The sequence below is a fragment of the Oncorhynchus keta genome, chromosome 9 (assembly GCF_023373465.1).
Source record: "Oncorhynchus keta strain PuntledgeMale-10-30-2019 chromosome 9, Oket_V2, whole genome shotgun sequence".
NCBI lineage: Eukaryota > Metazoa > Chordata > Actinopteri > Salmoniformes > Salmonidae > Oncorhynchus > Oncorhynchus keta.
Window position 1 is genome coordinate 29,894,899 of NC_068429.1, and position 20,301 is coordinate 29,915,199.

The 20,301-nt window shown below is 42.8% G+C and overlaps 1 protein-coding gene across 4 annotated transcripts in view; it reads right to left on the minus strand.

Moving 5' to 3' along the window:
* Positions 1-19,770, minus strand: part of LOC118387472 (sarcoplasmic/endoplasmic reticulum calcium ATPase 2) — a 52,002-nt gene extending 32,232 nt beyond the window's left edge. For 3 of the 4 annotated variants that reach the window (XR_004826418.2, XM_035775866.2, XM_052525651.1), the window contains exons 1-5: positions 18,919-19,770; positions 18,520-18,537; positions 18,348-18,430; positions 14,628-14,732; positions 5,172-5,310 (exon numbers count right to left, since the gene is read on the minus strand). Coding sequence is in view for 3 of the 4 variants with exons in the window: in XM_035775866.2 (XP_035631759.1) it covers positions 5,172-5,310; positions 14,628-14,732; positions 18,348-18,430; positions 18,520-18,537; positions 18,919-19,036 (463 nt within the window). In the remaining variant the exon portion in view is untranslated. Of the gene's footprint in view, positions 1-5,171; positions 5,311-14,627; positions 14,733-17,810; positions 17,896-18,347; positions 18,431-18,519; positions 18,538-18,918 lie in introns of those variants that run through there. The other variant, XM_035775867.2, reaches the window with a different exon arrangement.
* Between the last annotated feature and the right edge of the window lie 531 nt (positions 19,771-20,301).

Sequence of the window (20,301 nt, forward strand, 5' to 3'; positions counted from 1 at the left end):
CAGTCTGGTATGACCCCAAAAGGACACCTGGAGGCAGCCAATACCATTGCTGACAGACTTTTTGGGGACAAAAACTTGGGGACAGACTATTTTAAGAAACTTACATAAAAACCACTGAGTCATGGAAAACGTGTTTACTATGGTTTAACAGTGGGGAGATACCGGATTATTGATGCAGTCTAAAGGAAGGCAGGTGTAGCGTTTGGGATTTGACATGACAGCACCGATTGGCTTGACTGTTTCCAGATGAGCAGCAAATCAGTGTGTAAGAGATTGACTAAACATTTTGGTGTAGACTGCAAACAAAACTGTGCATGGTCTTTGACAAGTAAACAAATGAATTAAAATGTACAGTAAGTGGAAGGAAGTGGAAGGTAGGTAGATGGTATCATCTTGCCGGTAGACCTCCAATGTCACTGGGCTCCAGAAAGGTGGAGACAGCAGCTCCAGCCCAGCCTGTCAGCTCTGACTCACTCTTCAGGGGGGGTTAGGCGGAAGGACTGAACATTGTGCGCTCTGCTTAGATAAAGCCAAAAGGTGGGATATTCACGAGATAACAAACGGTCACAGATGTACACACACTGCAGAACTCTGTTTAAACCCTTACTCTTGACAAGACTTAAGATTCCTCTTTGGCAGCTCTAGGGACTCTGGGCCAGGATATAACACAGATGCTACTTAGCGGCATAGCATTCATATCATGCATCAACTCCTTTCCTTATTCACCGCAAAAACATCCACATATTCTGCCTTAATGGTATGTAGTTACTCTTGTTACTCTGGAATTGCAGTGTGAGGGGTTAACTAAAGCCCTTCATTTGACTTCCTGAGTGCAGTGGCAGGAGTGGGAAAAGGCAGCAGTCTTAAGTAATAGGCAAACCCCCTCAACCACCTCCAACCTTTCCTTTGAAGCAGAGAGAAAGAAAAGTAATTTTCTAGGACGCTGGGTGACAGAGAGAACAAGACAATGAGAGTAAAAGGGGACAGGCCATGAATTGGTTGAAGCTGAAGGAGAAAAGCCAATCTGAGGAGGCTGGGTCCGGATGACAAGAGGAAGTAAGTCGTGGGAAAGAGTTGTGGATGCCAATAGCCTGAGGGGACATGGAGTTTGAGGCCACAGTATTCTGGTTTCACTGTAACCCTATTCTAATCCAATATGCAATCCCCATGTCCTAGAAATCACCCCCCACCCACACAGAGACTAATTTCATATGACCCTCAATCCGTTTACAGCTCTCAAGCTCTTATGTAACAGGCAACTCCACTCACCTGGTGCCACTATTGTATTGGTCAGGGAGATGAGCAGTGTTAAGCAGAACAGATGTATGAGTTGGGTGAGAGACTCATCTACATCTCAAACACTGTTGATGAGAGCCTGCTATGGCAAATTACTTGCACTTTCAGCAGAGCCTACCTGTCCTACTGCAGCCAGGTGACTGTACATGTAGATTTTACAACAGAATGGGTGGAGTTCACATTCAAACAAACTCCTCCAGTGCCATTCCATATGAGAGAGAGGGGCAGACAGAGCGGGCTGAACAGTTGCCAGTTTTACATTGAGAGGATTCATTGTTGGGGGAGTCTGACAAGTGTAGAGCATTGCAGTGATGAAGCAAACAAAAGGGTTCAACTCGGGTCTGACATTTCAACTTAATTCCAATGAATGGTCCAACTCTATACAAGGTATGGCTCATCTAAGTTGTCTAAACCAGACTTTGAAACAACATTCACCAGCCAAGATCAAATAGTGTGGGGGTGCATCAATGGCAGTGAAAGTTTCTGTAAATCAATTAGCAGAGCAAATGTCAGGCGGTGTTCTCTCTCCTGGTTTAGCGTGACAGGGAGACGACTGGGGAGAGCAGAGATGAGGAGCAACAAAGCTTTGATCGCTCTTCTTACATGAAGGAACATGGATGTGCAAAAAATAAATGAACACATGCGTATGAAACACACCTATAGGGATGTAACGATTCACTGATACACATCGGTACCAGATTCAAATGTTTAAGATACAAGTGCATCGTTCCGTGGGTCATGCACCACGGAACGGAGGTGAAACGGCTAGCTTAGTTAGCGGTGCGCGCTAAATAGCGTTTCAATCGGTGACGTCACTTGCTCTGAGACCTTGAAGTAGTAGTTCCCTTTGCTCTGCAAGGGCCGCAGCTTTTGTGGAGCGATGAGTAACGATGCTTCAAGGGTGACTGTTGTTGATGTGTGCAGGGGGTCGGTCCCTGGTTCGCGCCCGGGTAAGGGCGAGGGGACGGTCTAAAGTTGTACTGTTACACTTACATTAAATTCTTTCTGAAAACACCTCTAATCTTTTGTAACTGATGCGTCCTCTCCGTCAATGTCGAACTGCATGTAACTGGGTTGACAGTCATTGATCTACAAGCAATTTTGTATCCCGAAAAACCCCAGGCAATAGCTTAGTCAAACTGCGTACTGTGCCCAGCTTCGCACGCTGACCAACGCGAGGTAGGTGGCCCGTTCCTGATCTTGCACAACTGCGCAGCTCCTTCAGCATTCAATTCTACAACAGCTTACGTGATATTAGGCTTTATTAGTAAAAAAATGAACTGGCACCTAAAGGACCCCCAGGCCATGAAAAACAAGATTCTCTGGTCGAAAGAACTCTTAGGCATGAATGCCAAGCGTTACATCTGGAGGAAACCTGACACCGTCCCTATGGTGAAGCATGCTGGTCGCAGCATCATGCTGTGGGGATGTTTTTCAGAGGCAGGGCCTAGGAGGGCCTAGTTAGGATTGAGGCAAAGATGAACAGAGCAAAGTACAAAGAGATCCATGATGAAAACCTGCTCCAGAGGGCTCAGGACCTCAGACTGGGGTGAAGGTTCACCTTCCAACAGGACAACAACCCTAAGCACACGGCCAAGACAATGCAGGAGTGGCTTCGGGACAAGTGGCCCAGAAGTTAATTGACAGCATGCCAGGGTGGATAGCAGAGGTCTTGAAAAAGAAGGGTCAACACTGCAAATATTGACTCTTTGCATCAACTTCATGTAAATAAAAGCCTGACACTTATGAAATGCTTCAATATTCCATAGTAACATCTGAAGACACTGAGGCAGCAGACCTTGAAAATTAATATTTGTGTCATTCTTAAAACTTCTGGCTACTACTGTACATACACCATAGACATACATAATTTACACACACAGGTCTCAGAGTAGGGCTGGGCGGTATACCGTATTTTCGAATATACCAGTATTGATGCAGGGACCGGTTTGGGTTTTTACTTTACCTTCTATACCGGTATTTGTATGTTTGGTTTGTTAAATGTGATATGCCATGTGTAATGTCATTCTTTATAGTTTACTTTGCTACTTTGAGTCATCTCTCTCCGAGCCACTTTCCACACAGACCTAGCCACGCCCCATGTCACTCAAATAGCGCATTTGATGTTCCCTCAACCAGGAGGCACTTCACTTCAGACACTTCAGTCTGCATGGTCAATGTAGCACATGCAACAATGTTGATGACAATGCTGTTTTCACGTTGCGTCTTAATATAAATCCACTAGCGTTCTATAATGACACTAAGTTTGTGATTCTTACATCAGCAAACATCTAGTTTATTTTCTTAGAAAGTTGCTATAAATCTTGAGACTAATTGTTAGCCGCTAATGCTAATAGCTAGCCAGCTAATAAATATACTGAGTAAGAGCAAAAGTAGCTAGCTAATACAGCCTGATGGTGTGGACCTAAAATCAGCATCCTGTTTGTGCAACAGTATCTTCTAAATCAAAGAGGAATATGCAAAGCAAGAATATGTTAGCTACATGAAGTAGCTAAGAGAAAACATGCAAAGTAGCCAAAGCTTATAGGGTACCCTAGGAAACGCGTATCAACACTTTAGTTCCTACCCTGTCACAATAACTCCTGCCTGGCATTTTAATTCACAGGACAGGAAAATGGTCCAATTCATGCACTTATCAAGAGAACATCCCTGGTCATCTACTGCCTCTGATCTGGAGGACTCAAGCACAAATGCTTTGTTTGTAAATTATGTCTGAGTGTTGGAGATGCCCCTGGCTATCAGTAAATTAACATAAAAAATACATAAAATGGTGCCAATTGGTTCCTTTCCTTAATAAAAAAGGAATTTGAAATGATTTATACTTTTGATAGTTAAGTAAAACCAAATACTTTTAGACTTTTACGTAATTTGTATTTTACTTGGTGACTTTTACTTGACTCAAGTATGACGGTTGGGTACTTTTCCCACCACTGCAATTGAGTGCAGGAAATGCAGAAATTATAAAAGTGCTGAAATTTGTTTTGGTTGAAGTTTAATTGAACAGCATAAAACAACAAGAATGGAGAAAGACTCATTGAAATCACACACACACACACACACACACACACACACACACACACACGTGTTATCACCCTTGGATCACTCACTACACATAAAGCAAATGTAGAATATTAAATAACTAAAAATACCCTCTTTTTTATAAATACCATGATAGAATATTTTGGCCATATCGCCCAGCTCAGAGGGCACCCAGTTCATGAGCTTAACAGCAGTAGATCTGAATTTAGAATGGAAAATGAATGTTTATGCAACAAATGTTACTGCATCAAATCGTATCAATTAATACTCTAACCAAACTAAAAACATATCATCCCTGTATCTAGATACGTATTGAATCGTCTTTAAAGGGAAAGATACACATCCCTAATAAACTGACACCTGCACTCTGAAACAATATTCTGTGATCACACAACACTGGGTCATCAAAGCTAAGCAGACATGCATCACTGGGACGGAGCAGGGGTGGGCAAACGTTTAGGCTCGAGTTGTTGTTTAAGTCTAGCCTGGAGTGTTTACTTAAACCTAAAAATACTACAACATCACCCCACCTAAAATCAGCTGGTGGGCCGGATGCTCAGTGTATTGGAAAGGGAGATACCTAATCAGTTGCACAACAGAATGCCTTCAACTGACATGTGTCTTCGATTTAACCCAAACCCTCTGAATCAGAGGTGCGGGAGGCTGCCGTAATTCGACATCCACGTCTTCGGCGCCCGGGGAACAGTGGGTTAACTGCCTTGCTCAGGGGCAGAAAGACAGAATTTTACCTTGTCAGCTCGGGGATTCAAACCAGCAACCTTCCAGTTACTGGCCCAACGCTCTAAGCATCTTACCGGCCACCTCCACGATGTCCCCTGGTACAAGGTCCTTGGACTTGATCCTCTGCACACTCTTCCTGTCCTGCCGGTACACCTTTCCCATCTCCGGCTCGTACTCTTTGAGCGCTTCAATGGCATTCTCTGCATTTCGCTCCTGTAAGACAAAAGCAATCAGATTAAATCAATATTTTTCAGAGATAAATGTAAGCTTCACATGTGGGTTGACGACCAGATCCCACACAAAGAGCATTTAGAGATGGTTAAAGAATGAGAAAGCTGGGAAAGGAAGCAAACCCAACGAGAAGTGTATCCAACAACAAATCATTGGACATTGTAATAGCCAGAAATACCACCGTTTTTACAACGCTGATCTGTTGATCTCATCACACGCCAAAGAAAAAACAAACAATAGGATCAAATGAAAATATGGCCATTACACTTAAAAAGGGCTCAATTTCAGATTTAAGGAAACAATACATTCCTGGCTCAGTCAACCCTGGGAATTCAATGGACTTATATTTTTAACATCTTGTATGTTTAACATCACAGTCAGTATGCCATCAGATATAGCTGAGGACTGGAGCACAGTGTACCACAATTAAACCCTCCGTCTCGCCAACCCCCAATCAACTACCAGCGATCTGCTGACATTTCCCTCCCCGTGGGATTAATCCCAGAGGTACCGTCACAAGCAGCCAGCCTGGCAGCACTCTGGACAGGGCACACCCGCTGGCCTCATTGGATGGGAACACGGACAACATCTCCATTAAAAATACAGGCTGCAGGGAAAGTGTTGTAGGTAGTTAACAGTTGCCGTGATAACCGGTGGGCATTGATTGGTCCAAGGCGCATGTATTGAAGTAGTTTGGACAAAGACTGAGAAGAATTCAAAAGGTATTCTGAACATGTTCGTCACCATATCCTCCAACGGCCCCAGACAAGCGTTGTTTGCTTATACAATGGCAAACAACCTGACAGATAACGGCTCCTCTTACAAACATCAACAGAGAATATCATTTATGTCCCAACTACCATAAGTGCCGGTCTCCACAACTGCCATCGCTAGCCTAATTTAACTGAATATGGCATGCTAGAGTAAATTAACTTAACGTTAGACATTACATTTGCTTAGTAGCAGCAGTAGCATGTTAGCATAAAAAAAAAAAAGCATTTTCAATACTACACCTAATCAAAACCACCCCCATAGAGGTAACCTCCATGTGTGCGTGTTGTAGATCAACAAGGGGGACTACGAGGTGAGGTGTAAGTCTTTGGGAGCAGTGAGGTGCAGCAGAAGGCCCGAGAGATGATCGAGGAGTTCGGGACCAGAGACAACAGCCCCAGGGGATTCCGCAGAGGTAAAACACACGTAAACCACAGTGAACCACACTTAGTCTTCTCTAAAATTAAAACACGATTCACGCAACACAAAAATAATCTATGTAAATCAATGCAAACATTGCATAGGCCTATGCTACAATTTCTTACAAAAATGTTTTTTAAATGGCACGTGTGACTTTCATAGTACTTTTCATAGCCAGTCACATTACCCCAGAATGGGACATCACTAAGTAGCTCTCTGTAGCACTGAAAGTCCATCCATCTGAAGTAAGTGCAACACACAGTGCATTGGCCAATTCATTGACTTCAGATTTAGCTTGCTTATATAGAGCAGGTACTACTACCCTTTTGCTGAAATGGGTGCAAGAGGGCGAAATTTGTAATGTTGCTCGGGCACTTTCAAGGTGCCGAAACACCCCATTCTCAACCACCAAGAACGGGCGCATACCCATCGCTCTGGTAATTTTTTGGGGCCTGTCATAATCGGAGAACACACACCAACTGATTAAGGGACTGCTGAATGTTTATTTTTTTTCACCTCTTGCTTTGTTTGCTCGTTTCAATATTATGTCCCTCTCTGATAAGATACCCAGGAAAGTACTGAAAATAGCACATAAGAATAAAAGTAGGTTCATGAAATCCATAAACTGTTAACATTACATTTATTTCTGAGACTCACTTAGATAATTAATTTGATGATACAGCAGTAGTGATATAACATGTATAGTGCAGTCGGATAGAATTCAGACAACTTGATTTCACATTGGTACGTTACAGCCTTATTCTAAAATGTATTAAATTGTTTCCTCCCCCACCCATCAATCTACACACAAAACCCCATAATGACGAAGCAAAAACTGGTTTAGAAATGTTTGCAAACGTATAAAAAAAAAAAAAAAGAAATATCACATTTACAGTTGAAGTCGGAAGTTTACATACACCTTAACCAAATACATTTAAACTCAGTTTCACAACTCCTAACATTAAATCCTAGTAAAAATTCAATTTTAGGTCAGTTAGGATCACCACATTATTTCAAGAATGTGAAATGTCAGGAAAAATAGAGAAAATGATTTCAGCTTTAATTTCTTTCATCACATTCCCAGTGGGTCAGAAGTTTACACACTCAATTAGTATTTGGTAGCACCTTTAAATTGTTTAACTTGGGTCAAACGTTTTGGGTAGCCTTTCACAAGGCACAGCTATTTTCAGGTCTCTCCAGAGATGTTCGATCGAGTTAAAGTCCGGGCTCTGGCTGGGTCACTCAAGGAATATTCAGAGACGTGTCCCGAAGCCACTCCTGCATTCTCTTGGCTGTGTGCTTAGGGTTGTTGTCCTGTTGGAAGGTGAACCCTTGCCCTCAGTCTGAGGTCCTGAGCAGGTTTTCATCAGGAATCTCTCTGTACTTAGCTCTGTTCATCTTTGCCCCAACCCTGACTAGGCTCCCAGTCCCTGCCTCTGAAAAACATCCCCACAGTATGATGCTGCCACCACCAAGCTTCACTGTTGGGATGGTGCCAGGTTTCCTCCAGAAGTGACACTTGAGATTCAGGCCAAAGAGTTTAGTTTTGTTTCATCAGACGAGAATATTATTTCTCACGGTCAGAGTCCTGTAGATACCTTTTGGCAAACTCCAAGCGGGCTGTCAAGTGCCTTTTACTGAGGAGTGGCTTCCGCCTGGCCCTACCATAAAGGCCTGATTGATGGAGTGCTGCAGAGATGATTGTCCTTCTGGAAGGTTCTCCCATCTCCATAGAGGAACTCTAAAGCTCTATCAGAGTGACTTTCGGGTTCTTGGCCACCTCCCTGACCAAGGCTCTTCTCCCCGGATTGCGCAGTTTGGCTTGGTGGTTTAAAACTTCTTCCATTTAAGAATGATGGAAGCCACTGTTTTTAGGGACCTTCAGTGCTGCAGAAATGTTTTCGTAGCCTTCTGCAAATCTAACTCGACACAATCCTGTCTTGGACCTACGGATAATTCCTTTGACCTCATGGCTTGGCTTTGCTCTGACATTTACTGTCAACTGTGGGACCTTATATAGACAGGTATGTGCCTTTCCAAATCATATCCAATTTAGCACAAGTGGACTCAATTTTAGATACATCAAGGATGATCAATGGAAACAGAATACACCTAAACTCAATTGAGTCTCCTAGCACAAGGTCTGAATACTTATGTAAATAAAGGTATAAAAACAAATGTGCAAAAAAATCTAAACCTGTTGTCACTTGGTCATTATGGGGTTGTGTGTAGATCGGATTTAAAACATTTAATGTAACTATTTATTTTTTAAATCAGCATTTTTACAAATCAGGATGTAATGTAAAAATGTGGAACAAGCCAAGGGGTCTGAATATTTCCTTAAAGCACAAATCCTAATTTAAAGCCCTAGTCATTATGTTTATAAGTTAGTCAGTCGGTTGAATCATGGCTATGTAATGGTGTTGCCAGCAAAGTAGATTAACTTTTGCTCAAGGGAAAACACAATGTGATTAGCCTATACATCTCTTATACAGTTTGATTGATCAACTTAATTAAAGATTAGTGATCCACATAGCCATTCTTCTTGCCTACTCGCTGCATAAAGTGGAAAAGTAATTAACTGCATAGTCCTCCCCTGGAGCACAGTCTGTGCAGTTCTACAGAACATGGTTTTGCTAGATTGAGTCAAGAAAGCTAGACTTCACTCTAGTTATTCTCTCTACTGCTCATGGGGCTATCACAATGGTAGAGTAAGGCAAGTAACCCATACACTACTCAGTAGTACAGTGGGATCCTCACATGAAAAGGTCATACATAACCCCAAGAATTCAGCCTCGTCATTCCATCCCCTTTTTTGCTACGGGACATTTAGATGAGTTACTTTACTCTAGCAGGACTATTCGTCATCAATGTGTGCAACGCTGGAGTACTCCGTCTCGACGGGATGAATCAGGTCTCATGAGCTTTGACGCTTTATAACTCGCAAACCAAGGTTTTTTAGCCCCAGCTGTTCAAAAATGCTTGTGTCACTTAAAACCCAAGCCAGAAAAAAAAAACACTGGAAACCAACAGATGTTTAAGGTACTGCAAGAATTGTGGAAGATGTGTGATTCTAGTCACTCTAGTCGAGATGCAAGAGAAGTCCAGAAATCCCTAGATGCCGAGGGGAATGGAGTTGGATAGTAAAACTTTGGTTATGAGAAAGGAGTAGCCTGTATTGAGTTGTCATTGTAAAACGCCAGATCTAACTAGATAACTCCCCATTTAGGCTAAAGATAGCGCAAACATCCCACTGGAATCCCCAGGTCAGGAGCAGAGAGAAAAGAGGTCCTATTTTCCCTTCCTGCCTTCGTTTCTCACTAATGCAGAAACCCTCGTCCCACTTTCTCCTCCTTAGTTTTATTTTAGTCTCCATTCATTACCCTGACTGGCCTGAAACCCCATGCCCCCCCTTTTCCACCCACATGCCAAGTTTTCCCTCCTCAGTCTTGGGTCCTTTTAGGGGTAAAAGAAAAGTCTCACTGACACTACCTGTATCGTTGTACGGGTATGTCTCTCTGCTTGTTGTTTCCTCTAGACTTCTGGCAAAGCCCAGGGCGGTCAAGTGGCCAGTCATGGACCGGATGGATTATTGATTTGGCTGTGTGCACCTTGGAAGCAGGAGCAGGCTTGTAGGCACACAACCTAATTACCTTTCTGCTTTCTTTTTCAATCCGAGTGGGAGCAGAGGCAAGAGCGGATCGCTGCTTGATGGGCACAGGGACTCCTAGCACCCGCCGTGCGCATGGCAACAAGATTTAGAGGTGATAAGACAACTAGAAAGAGTGTCCTGTTGAGCAAATGTCCACCCACAGCTGGAAGGAATCCCATTAAAGCAGGTCCATACAGTCTGTCTGTTTAGCTAGTTATATATTTTTGGTCAGTGGTGTCATTGACTACTCAAGTTTAGTACAGAAGTCTTTCTTGCCATATGGCTTTTGCATCCTGCCAAACTGTGGACTATATTCCTCATCCAAGAGAATGAAATCTGTCTCTAGCCATAGAACCCTGTGGTGAGTCATTCAATTCAGAATACACCCTGGATACTGTGGCTTGGACAAACCTCTAATTGAGAGCCAAGTATTTTTCTTTATGTGCAGGATGTAAATGAGATTACCCACACTTCAAAAAGACTCATTGTAATTCACACCAAGCCCCTTCTCGGCTCTCATTTGAGAACAATTGGCTGCACAGTTCACACTGCCACTGAACACACCTCTGCCGCTCAGTACAGTGTGTGGCTCGTGAAATGCTTTCCAACATTCTGTCCCTCTCAGTTAAACTGTGTGGTCTAGAACATTCACCTTAAGCTAGCTAGGTGGGACAATCACATCAGTCGTAAGTTCTTTGAGGAAATGTATACTAATCAGCAAAGTCAGTCAGTCCCTTTTTCAGGACCCTGTCTTTCAAAGAAAATTTGTAAAAATCCAAATAACTTCACAGATCTTCATTGTAAAGGGTTTTAACACTGTTTCCCATGCTTGTTCAATGAACCATAAACAATTTATGAACATGCACCTGTGGGTTGAACGTTAAGACACTAACAGCTTACAGACGGTAGCAAATAAGGTCAGTTATGAAAACTTAGGACACTAAAAAGTCCTTTCTACTGACTCTGAAAAACACCAAAATAAAGATGCCCAGGGTCCCTACTCACCTGCCTGAACGTGCCTTATGCATGCTGCAAGGTGGCATGAGAACTGCAGATATGGCCAGGGCATTAAATTGCAATGTCCGTACTGCGAGACGACTAAGACGGCGCTACAGGGAGACCCGACGGACAGCTGATCCTCACAGTGGCAGACAACGTGGATCAACACCTGCACAGCATCGGTACATCCAAAGATCACACCTGCAGGACAGGTACAGGATGGCAACAACAACTGCCCAAGTTACACTAGGAACGCACAGTCCCTCCATCAGTGCTCAGACTGTCCGCAATAGGCTGTGAGAGGCTGGACTGGGGGCTTGTAGGCCTGTTGTAAGGCAGGTCCTCACCAGACATCACCGACAACAACATCTCCCATGGGCACAAATCCACCGTCGCTGGACCACACAGGACTGGCTAAAAGTGCTCTTCACTGACGAGTCGCAGTTTTGTCTCACCAGGGGTGATGGTGGGATTCGCGTTTATCGTCGAAGGAATGAGCGTTACACCGAGGCATGTACTCTGAAGCAGGATCGATTTGGAGGTGGAGGGGCGGTGTGTCTGGGGCATTGTGTCACAGCATCATCGGACTGAGCTTGTTGTCATTGCAGGCAATCGCAACTCTGTGCGTTACAGGGAAGACCTCCTCCTCCCTCATGTGGTACCCTACCTGCAGGCTCATCCTGACATGACACTCCAGCATGACAATGCCACCAGCCATACTGGTTGTTTTGTGCATGATTTCCTGCAAGACAGGAATGTCAGTGTTCTGCCATGGCCAGCGAAGAACGCGGATCTCAATCCCCATTGAGCAAGTCTGGCACCTGTTTGATCAGAGGGTGAGGGCTAGGGCCAAACCCCAGAAATGCCTGAACTTGCAAGTGCCTTGATGGAAGAGTGGGGTAATATCTCACAGCAGGAACTGGCAAAACTGGTGCAGTTCAGATGCACTGCAGTGCTTAATGCAGCTGGTGGCCACACCAGATACTTACTGTTACTTTTGATTTTGACTCCCCCTTTGTTCAGGGACACATTACTCCATTTCTGCTAGTCAATGTCTGCGGAATTGTTCAGTTTATGTCTCAGTTGTTGAATCTTGTTATGTTCATACAAATATTTACACATGTTAAGTTTGCTTAAAATAAGCGCAGTTGAAAGTGAGAGGACGTTTCTTTTTTTACTGAGTTTGATTATATATAATCTTCATTTTTTTTTTTATTACCACAGATCAAAGTAACGTGCTGTATTCACACACACTACATGACCAAAAGTATGTGGACACCTGCTTGTCGAATGTCTCATTCAAAAATCATGGGCATTAATATGGAATTAGACTCCAATCAAGTTGAAGAAACAGCTCAAGGATGATCAATGGAAACAGGATACACCTGAGCTCAATTTCTAGTCTCATACAGTAGCAACGGGTCTGAATACATATGTAAATAAGGGGTCTTTATTTTAATAATTTGCTAAAATGTCTAAATCTATTTTTCGCTTTGTCATCATGGGGTATTGTGTGTAGATAGATGCATACAGTGCATTCAGAAATGATTCAGACCCCTTCCCCACATTTTGATACTTAACCTTAGTAAAAAAAAAAAAATCCTCAGCAATCTACACAAAATACCCCATTATGACAAAGTAAAAACAGTTTAGAATTTTTGCAAATGTATTAAAAGTAAAAACAGCTTTCAAACCCTTCGCTATGAGAAATTGAGCACAGGTGCATCCTGTTTCCATTGATCCTCCTTGAGATGTTTCTACAACTTGATTGGAGTCCACCTGTGGTAAATTCAATTGATTGGACATGATTTGAAAGGCACACAGTTGACTTCAGGGCAAAAACCATGCCATGAGGTCGAAGGAATTGTCCTTAGAGCGCCGAGACAGGATTGTGTCGAGGCACAGATCTGGGGAAGGGTATCAACAAATGTCTGCAGCATTGAAGGTCCCCAAGAACACAGTGGCCTCTATCATTCTTAAAATGGAAGAAGTTTGGATCAACCAAGACTCTTCCTAGAGTTAGCCGCCCGGCCAAACTGAGCAATTGGGGGAGAAGGGCCTTAGTCAAGGAGGTGACCAAGAACCCGATGGTCACTCTGACAAAGTTCCAGAATTCGTCTGTGGAGATGGGAGAACCTTCCAGAACGACAACCATCTCTGTAGCACTCCACCAATCAGGCCTTTATGGTAGAGTGACCAGATGGAAGCCACCACAGCCGCTTGTAGTTTGCCAAAAGGCACGTAAAGGACTCTCAAACCATGAGAAACAAGATTCTCTGGTCCAATGAAACCCAGGTTTAACTATTTGGCAGGACTGGGAGACCAGTCAGGATCAAGGGAAAGATGAACGAAAAGTAGAGAGATCATTGATTAAAACCTGCTCCAGAGCGCTCAGCAGCTCAAACTGGGGTGAAGGTTCACCTTCCAACAACCCTAAGCACACAGCCAAAATAACGCATTAGTGGCTTCGGGACAAGTCTCTGAATATTCCTTGAGCGGCCCAGCCAGAGCCCGGACTTTAACTCGATCGAACATCTCTGGAGACCTGAAAATAGCTGTGCAGCAACTCTACCCATCCAACATGACAGATCTAGTGAGGAACTGCAGAGAGGAAGGGGAGAAACTCCACAAATACATGTGCCAAGCTTGTAGCATCATACCCAAGAAGACTCGATGCTGTAATCGCTGCCAACAGTGCTTCAACAAAGTACTGAATAAAGGGTCTGATTACTTATGTAAAATGTACATTTATTATCTTTTTAAACATTGCCTTGTCATTATGGGGTAGTGTGTAGATTGATGATAAAAAAAATTGTAATACATTTTGGAATAAGGCTGTAACGTAACAAAATGTGGAAAAAGTCAAGGGTTCTGAATACTTTCCAAAGGCACTGTGTAGGCCTAGCTATATACCCAGTGTATATGTTCATTCTCCTGTGCCATAAAGGACTGAGAAGAATAGCCTCTGGTGTCACTCTGAGCTTGGTTCTATTTTGAACTGTTTTTATATTCATGGCATTTTCTCTCCCTGTGGTTCGGCGGATTGGTTTGGGCAGGCAGGCGTTTAACTGGCAGGAGGATGTCCACAGGGATCCCTCCAAACCCTCTTCCTGGGATCCAATCCCTGCCATCAGGGGAACCAGCTCAGTGACCAATCACAGGCAACTAATGGTTGTTACTAACTGGAGTGACCTTGAAACTCATTAAACCAGCCAGAGGAAAAACAGCTTTGCTACAATTTGTACATAAATTTCAGCTTCTTCCACACACACAATCAATTCCCTCAATTTATAGTGAATGAGGCAATCGGTTATCTGTAGATATGGCCTGATCCTATCATAAGCTAGGCCTACTACTATTAATTATATTCCTCTTAGGGTGAGACAGTCTATCAAACCAAAAAATAACCAAGTTCATCATATTAAAAGAAAAGGGTTGTAAAAAAAGATCTGCTTACCTGCCAGACACCCACAATGGCATTTGCTATCAGAATCAGCAAAATTACAAAAGGCTCCACGAAGGCTGTGATGGTCTCCTCTCCCTCCTCAAACCAGGCCAGCACCTGAAACAGGCAGACAAGTCAGACAGCAATACAAAAGAAATACATTCATTTTATGCCCTGCAGTTGCAGATATCAATGTGTCAGTTATACCAGCTTTAGGGTGTGGCGGAGACGAGGCGAGCCAGAGGCAAGGGTCAAGATAAGAGCCTGGAGCACTATTGCAAAACCAGAGCAAAGGCAATCACTTGGTAACAGTAAGTAATTCAATTTGGGTGAAAAGTAGCAGTTGGAGAGTGACAATGCTCGTCAGGGCTGAAAGTGTGATTGTCAGCACAAGCCCATCAAACACCTAATTGTTATGTCAGCTGCAGGACTTTCAGCTACATCAATCAAATCTAATCATGAACATGCCATTTCAAAGCACCACACAACTCTACCCTGTTCAGGCATCCAGTCTCTAGCGAAGCATTTTGTCCTCTCAACAGTGAGTGACTGCTCTTTAAAGTGGTGTTAATTTCCATTAAGTCCTTCTCAGCCACTGAAATAGGATGCATGAGTTTAAACCAGTGGTTTGAATAACCACATTACATAACAGAAAATAAACAATTTCATCTGCTGAGGCCCAACCTCTTTACCTCATAGAAATGACTTGGAGATAGAGGGAACAACAGTAGAAATTACTGAAAAGAAAAAGAAATCTCTAGAAATCCCTAGAAATCTCAAACTAGGCTACACTAGGGCTAGAGCGGTAGCTTCCCACACAACAGTGCTCATAAAGGCCAAGCTTGAACTTGTATGCTATGGAATGACCACTTCTTTGAATGAAGAGAGAAAAAAAACACATCCTATTATTTTATTTTGATGTCTCCGACAGTCAATCATGAACAGGGAGATTGGCTCTGCGCTCAGGCAGTAGAGTACACTAGAGGCCTCAGCATCATTAAGTCAGAGCTAGAGGTTGATCGATTAATCAGAATGGCCAAGTAATTAGGGTATTTTTGGACACAGATTTGTCCGATTCTTTTTATACACCTTTATTTAACTAGGCAAGTTAAGAACGCATTCTTATTCTCAATGACGGCCTAGGAACGGTGAGTTAACTTAACTGCCTTGTTCAGGGGCAGAACGACAGATTTTACCTTGTCAGCTCGGGGGATTCAATCTTGCAACCTTACAGTTAACTAGTCCAACGCTCTAACCACCTGCCTCATTGCACTCCACGAGGAGCCTGCCTGTTAAGAGAATGCAGTAAGCCAAGGTAATTTGCTAGCTAGCCTTAAACTTATAAAAAAATCAATCATAATTGATAGTTAACTACACATGGTTGATGATATTACTAGTTTATCTAGCGTGTCCTGCGTTGCATATAATCGATGGGGTGCGTATTGTTGCTCCAATTTGTACCTAACCATGAACATCAATGCCTTTCTTAAAATCAATACACAGAATTATATATTTTTAAAACTGCATATTTAGCAAAACAAAATCCAAGTTAGAAGGCAATATTAACCAGATGAAAGTGTCACTTCTCTTGCGTTCATTGCACGCAGAGTCAGTGTATATGCAACAGTTTGGGCCGCCTAATTCGCCAGAATTTTACGTAATTATGACATAACAGCGAAGGTTGTGCAATGTAACAGCAATATTTAAACTTATGGATGCCACCCGTTACATAAAATACAGAACGGTTCCGTATTTCACTGAAAGAATAAACGTCTTGTTTTCGAGATGATAGTTTACAGATTCTACCATATTAATGACCTAAGGCTCGTATGTGTGTTATTATGTTATAATTAAGTATGATTTGATAGAGCAGTCTGACTGAGCGATGGTAGGCACCAGCAGGTTCGTAAGCATTCATTCAAACGGCATTTTCGTGCGTTTACCGGCAGCTGTTTATGACTTCAAGCCTATCAACTCCCGAGATGAGGCTTGTGTAACCAATGTGAAATGGCTAGTTAGTTAGCGGGGTGCGCGCTAATGGCGTTTCAAACTTCACTCGCTTGGAGTAGTTGTTCCCCTTGCTCTGCATGCGTAACGCTGCTTCAAGGATGGCTGTTATCGATGTGTTCCTGGTTCGAGCCCAGGTAGGGAGAGGAGAGGGATGGAAGCTACACTGTTACACTGGCAATAGTAAAGTGCCTATAAAAACATCCAATAGTCAAAGGTATATGAAATACGAAATCGTATAGCGAGAAACAGTCCTATAATAACTACAACCTAAAACTTCTTACCTGGGAATATTGAAGTCTCATGTTAAAAGGAACCACCAGCTTTCATATGTTCTCATGTTCTGAGCAAGGAACTTAAACGTAAGCTTTCTTACATGGCACATATTGCACTTTTACATTCTTCAACACTTAGTTTATGCATTATTTAAACCAAATTGAACGTTTCATTATTTATTTGAGGCTAAATTGATTTTATTGATGTATTATATTAAGTTATAGTAAGTGTTCATTCAGTATTGTTGTAATTGGCATTATTACAAATAAATAAATAAAAATTGGCCGATTAATCAGTATCCGTTTTTTTTGGGTCCTCCAATAATCAGTATCGGCGTTGAAAAACCATAATCGGTCGACCTCTACTCAGAGCCCACCTAATTATCCTTGTCAAGCTCTCTGGCGTTAAAAGTCAATAATATGACTCATTTGCGCAATGAATAGAGGATTGAAAGCATCTCACTACCATGTATTGGTAAATGTGTTTAGAGTAATGACAGCATCAGTCCCATATCATCAAATCTTATCCAGTGAATGAGTCTATTGTTGCTCAAAGACCATTTCAGAACAACAGGTTAAGAAGTAAGTTGTCTCCTCAATCAGAATCTAGGCCAGAACTAGAAATGTCATATACTAGGATTCTCCTCTTCACCCAGTTAGAGGTACAGCCTATCGCAACAAATGACAATGAAAATGTGAACATCTTGACAGCTCAAGCACGTTTAGGACTCTCGTGTGTGTGTGTGTGTGAGAGAGAGACCCGGCCACTGCTGGATGTGATTTACAGGCCAGATTCCTGAACATCACTGTGTGTGACTGTCCCCGCTGCTGGTGATATCTACAGTGATGTGGCGTTGAATACGAGCCAACAGGAAGGGAAATGGGGTCACAGAGAGGTGAACTTGGCACTCACCAGGATCACCACTAGTGAGGCCACTTGTGACATAACCCAAACATTGTTTATGTCCAGATCAACTGCTTCCCCTGAAGGACTTCAATAGAAGGGATATGATGGGGCCTAAAAGGAGTAAATTAGGCATAATTGGGCAACAGCAGGAAAAGGAGGCTCCAAATAGGTGCAAGAAATTGGCTGACGACCAGTGACTCACTAACAACTAGAAACTCAATCAATGATGTTCTCAACATAGCAGACTAGGATGTAATGACATTACAAGTAGGTGCAACAGCCAATTATCCCTAAATTATTGGATGAATGCATTACATTCACATAACATCACATTTTCACCGGAATAGACAGTCAGATACCATACAAAACCGATATGAGGCCTAATGGAGACACAGGATTTAGCAATTTCTTAAGAAAACACTCTTCAGTGCCATCTGCCCTAGAGGGGATTTGTGTGTTCCCCAACAATTATGCTCATACACTTATTCTGGACATATGAAGCATACCATCATCCTCATTTCAATAAAGTAATTATATACTTACAAAGGATATGCAGGCCGCAAGAAGAAGAATCCTCACAAGTAGATCTCCAAACTGTTCAGCTACCAGTTCCCATAAAGACTTTCCTAAGAAAAGAAGAGGGTTTGATTGCATCCAAATAATTGGATACCTATAAAAAGTAAATTAACAAAAAAAATTAGAACGATTTACTTACCCTCCTCAGCAGGCAATTCTGCGATTCATCCAAAGGATACCACACCAGAAATAGAGGACAACAGTGAGAGAGAGAGGAAGGTTACAACCGAAAATAAGTTATCCGATTACGAATAAGAGTTTCAAAGGGGAAAATACATTAAATTGACGTGGACTGGAAGACAAACATAAGACATACTGAACATCGTTTAGAACAGGCTGACCACTTTAAATGTACAGCATTTTGCTTTAGCTCGTTCACTGAAATTGTTTCAACACACGAGACTGTACATGTTCGTGACGTCAGCATTTCGTTCAAACAAGCCGGTTGCTGAAGAATGCCAGCGGCGTAGCGAGTTTAGCAGGCCGTACACCGTGTGGCCAGGGAAGGGATATCACATTTCAGCAACATGTTACTCACCGTTAGGTCCCCATTTTTCCCGCTGCCTCTTCACCTGGTCTAAACCTAGACCTGTGCTTTCGTTCACGTTGAAATGGCTGTAAACTTCCTCCACTGTCTTTGTGTGAGCGTTCTCCATGCTGAGTATCTGTGCGAGGTCACACACTAGCTCGCTAACGTTAGCTGAAACCTCGACAACCCCCACTGATTACTCACTTATTTTGTGTCTTCCCCAAACTCACGCTGCCAAAAACTCATACGAATATCTTGAAATGTATTTGATTTCCCAAACACTAAATAACCTGACGTGCAATGAAAATGGTGGCTGTTAGTCCTCACACTTGTTAGGAGACCGATGCCTTCCCACGTCAAATTCGCCGGTTCGCTACAATGTTCCAGACAACCATGAAATACGGATAATTCATACCACTATCAAAACTATTTAATTTTTTGAAGGGGCAATAACTTAAAAAATGCGTCTCTGTAGTTGGATAATGCAGGTGGTTACGCGGTAGGTCTGACAAATACAGCCTTCGTGGATGTCCGCTGTCTATTTGTTCTTGTGTGCTGCCGCGGATTCACTGCTTTCCCCATCAGCACCAATCGCATTTGTTCACTACCCTTTCGCATGCTCTGAATGCTGCGCTTGGTGTCCGCATGTGGAATGCGCTTATTGGTTGGAGAGACTCCGGAAATCCATTTTTCTTCCCGATCTTTCGCTCACTAGTTACCACAGCCTATTTAAAAAATGTATCTGAAAAAAATCGTATTTGAACCCTAACCACCCTGCTAACATTATGCCTAACCTTAAATTAAGACAAGTTTTGTGATAGCCAATTGCGACTTTGTGGTTGTAGTAACTTCTGACAAACTGATCTTCTTCGGTGGGGTTTATCAGCGGTTGGCATCCAATGTTATTGTGTCTTACCACCACCTACTGAACTGGAGTGTGGGCGAGAGACCAAGAGAAAGTAAATCCTACTTGCAAGCCCCGTTGCTCTTAGAAAAAATATAACATCATTGCCTGCCCTTAGTATCTCTACTTCACTGCTCCTGCCATCTCTGCACCATCACTGTCCATATCGGTCTTTTGCCTTTGCCTTGCTCATTGAAACTACAACATCCCCACTTCTAAGTGCTTGTTTAGCGGGTACATCAACTACCAAGTTCCCCTCCACCCCCACATGGGCTGGGACCACAGGAGGTTGGTGGTACCTTAATTGAGGAGGACAGGCTCGTGGTAAATCCTCCATTTGCTCCGTTCCAGCCATTATTATGAGCAGTCTTCACCTCAGCAGCCTCCACTGACTGGGAACCAAGTAAATCTTATCTGTATACCCATCTGTTTAATCCTGCCATGGGTTTGTAGTACATCATAAAGCAGGTCTTGTCTGCTACGTGAGC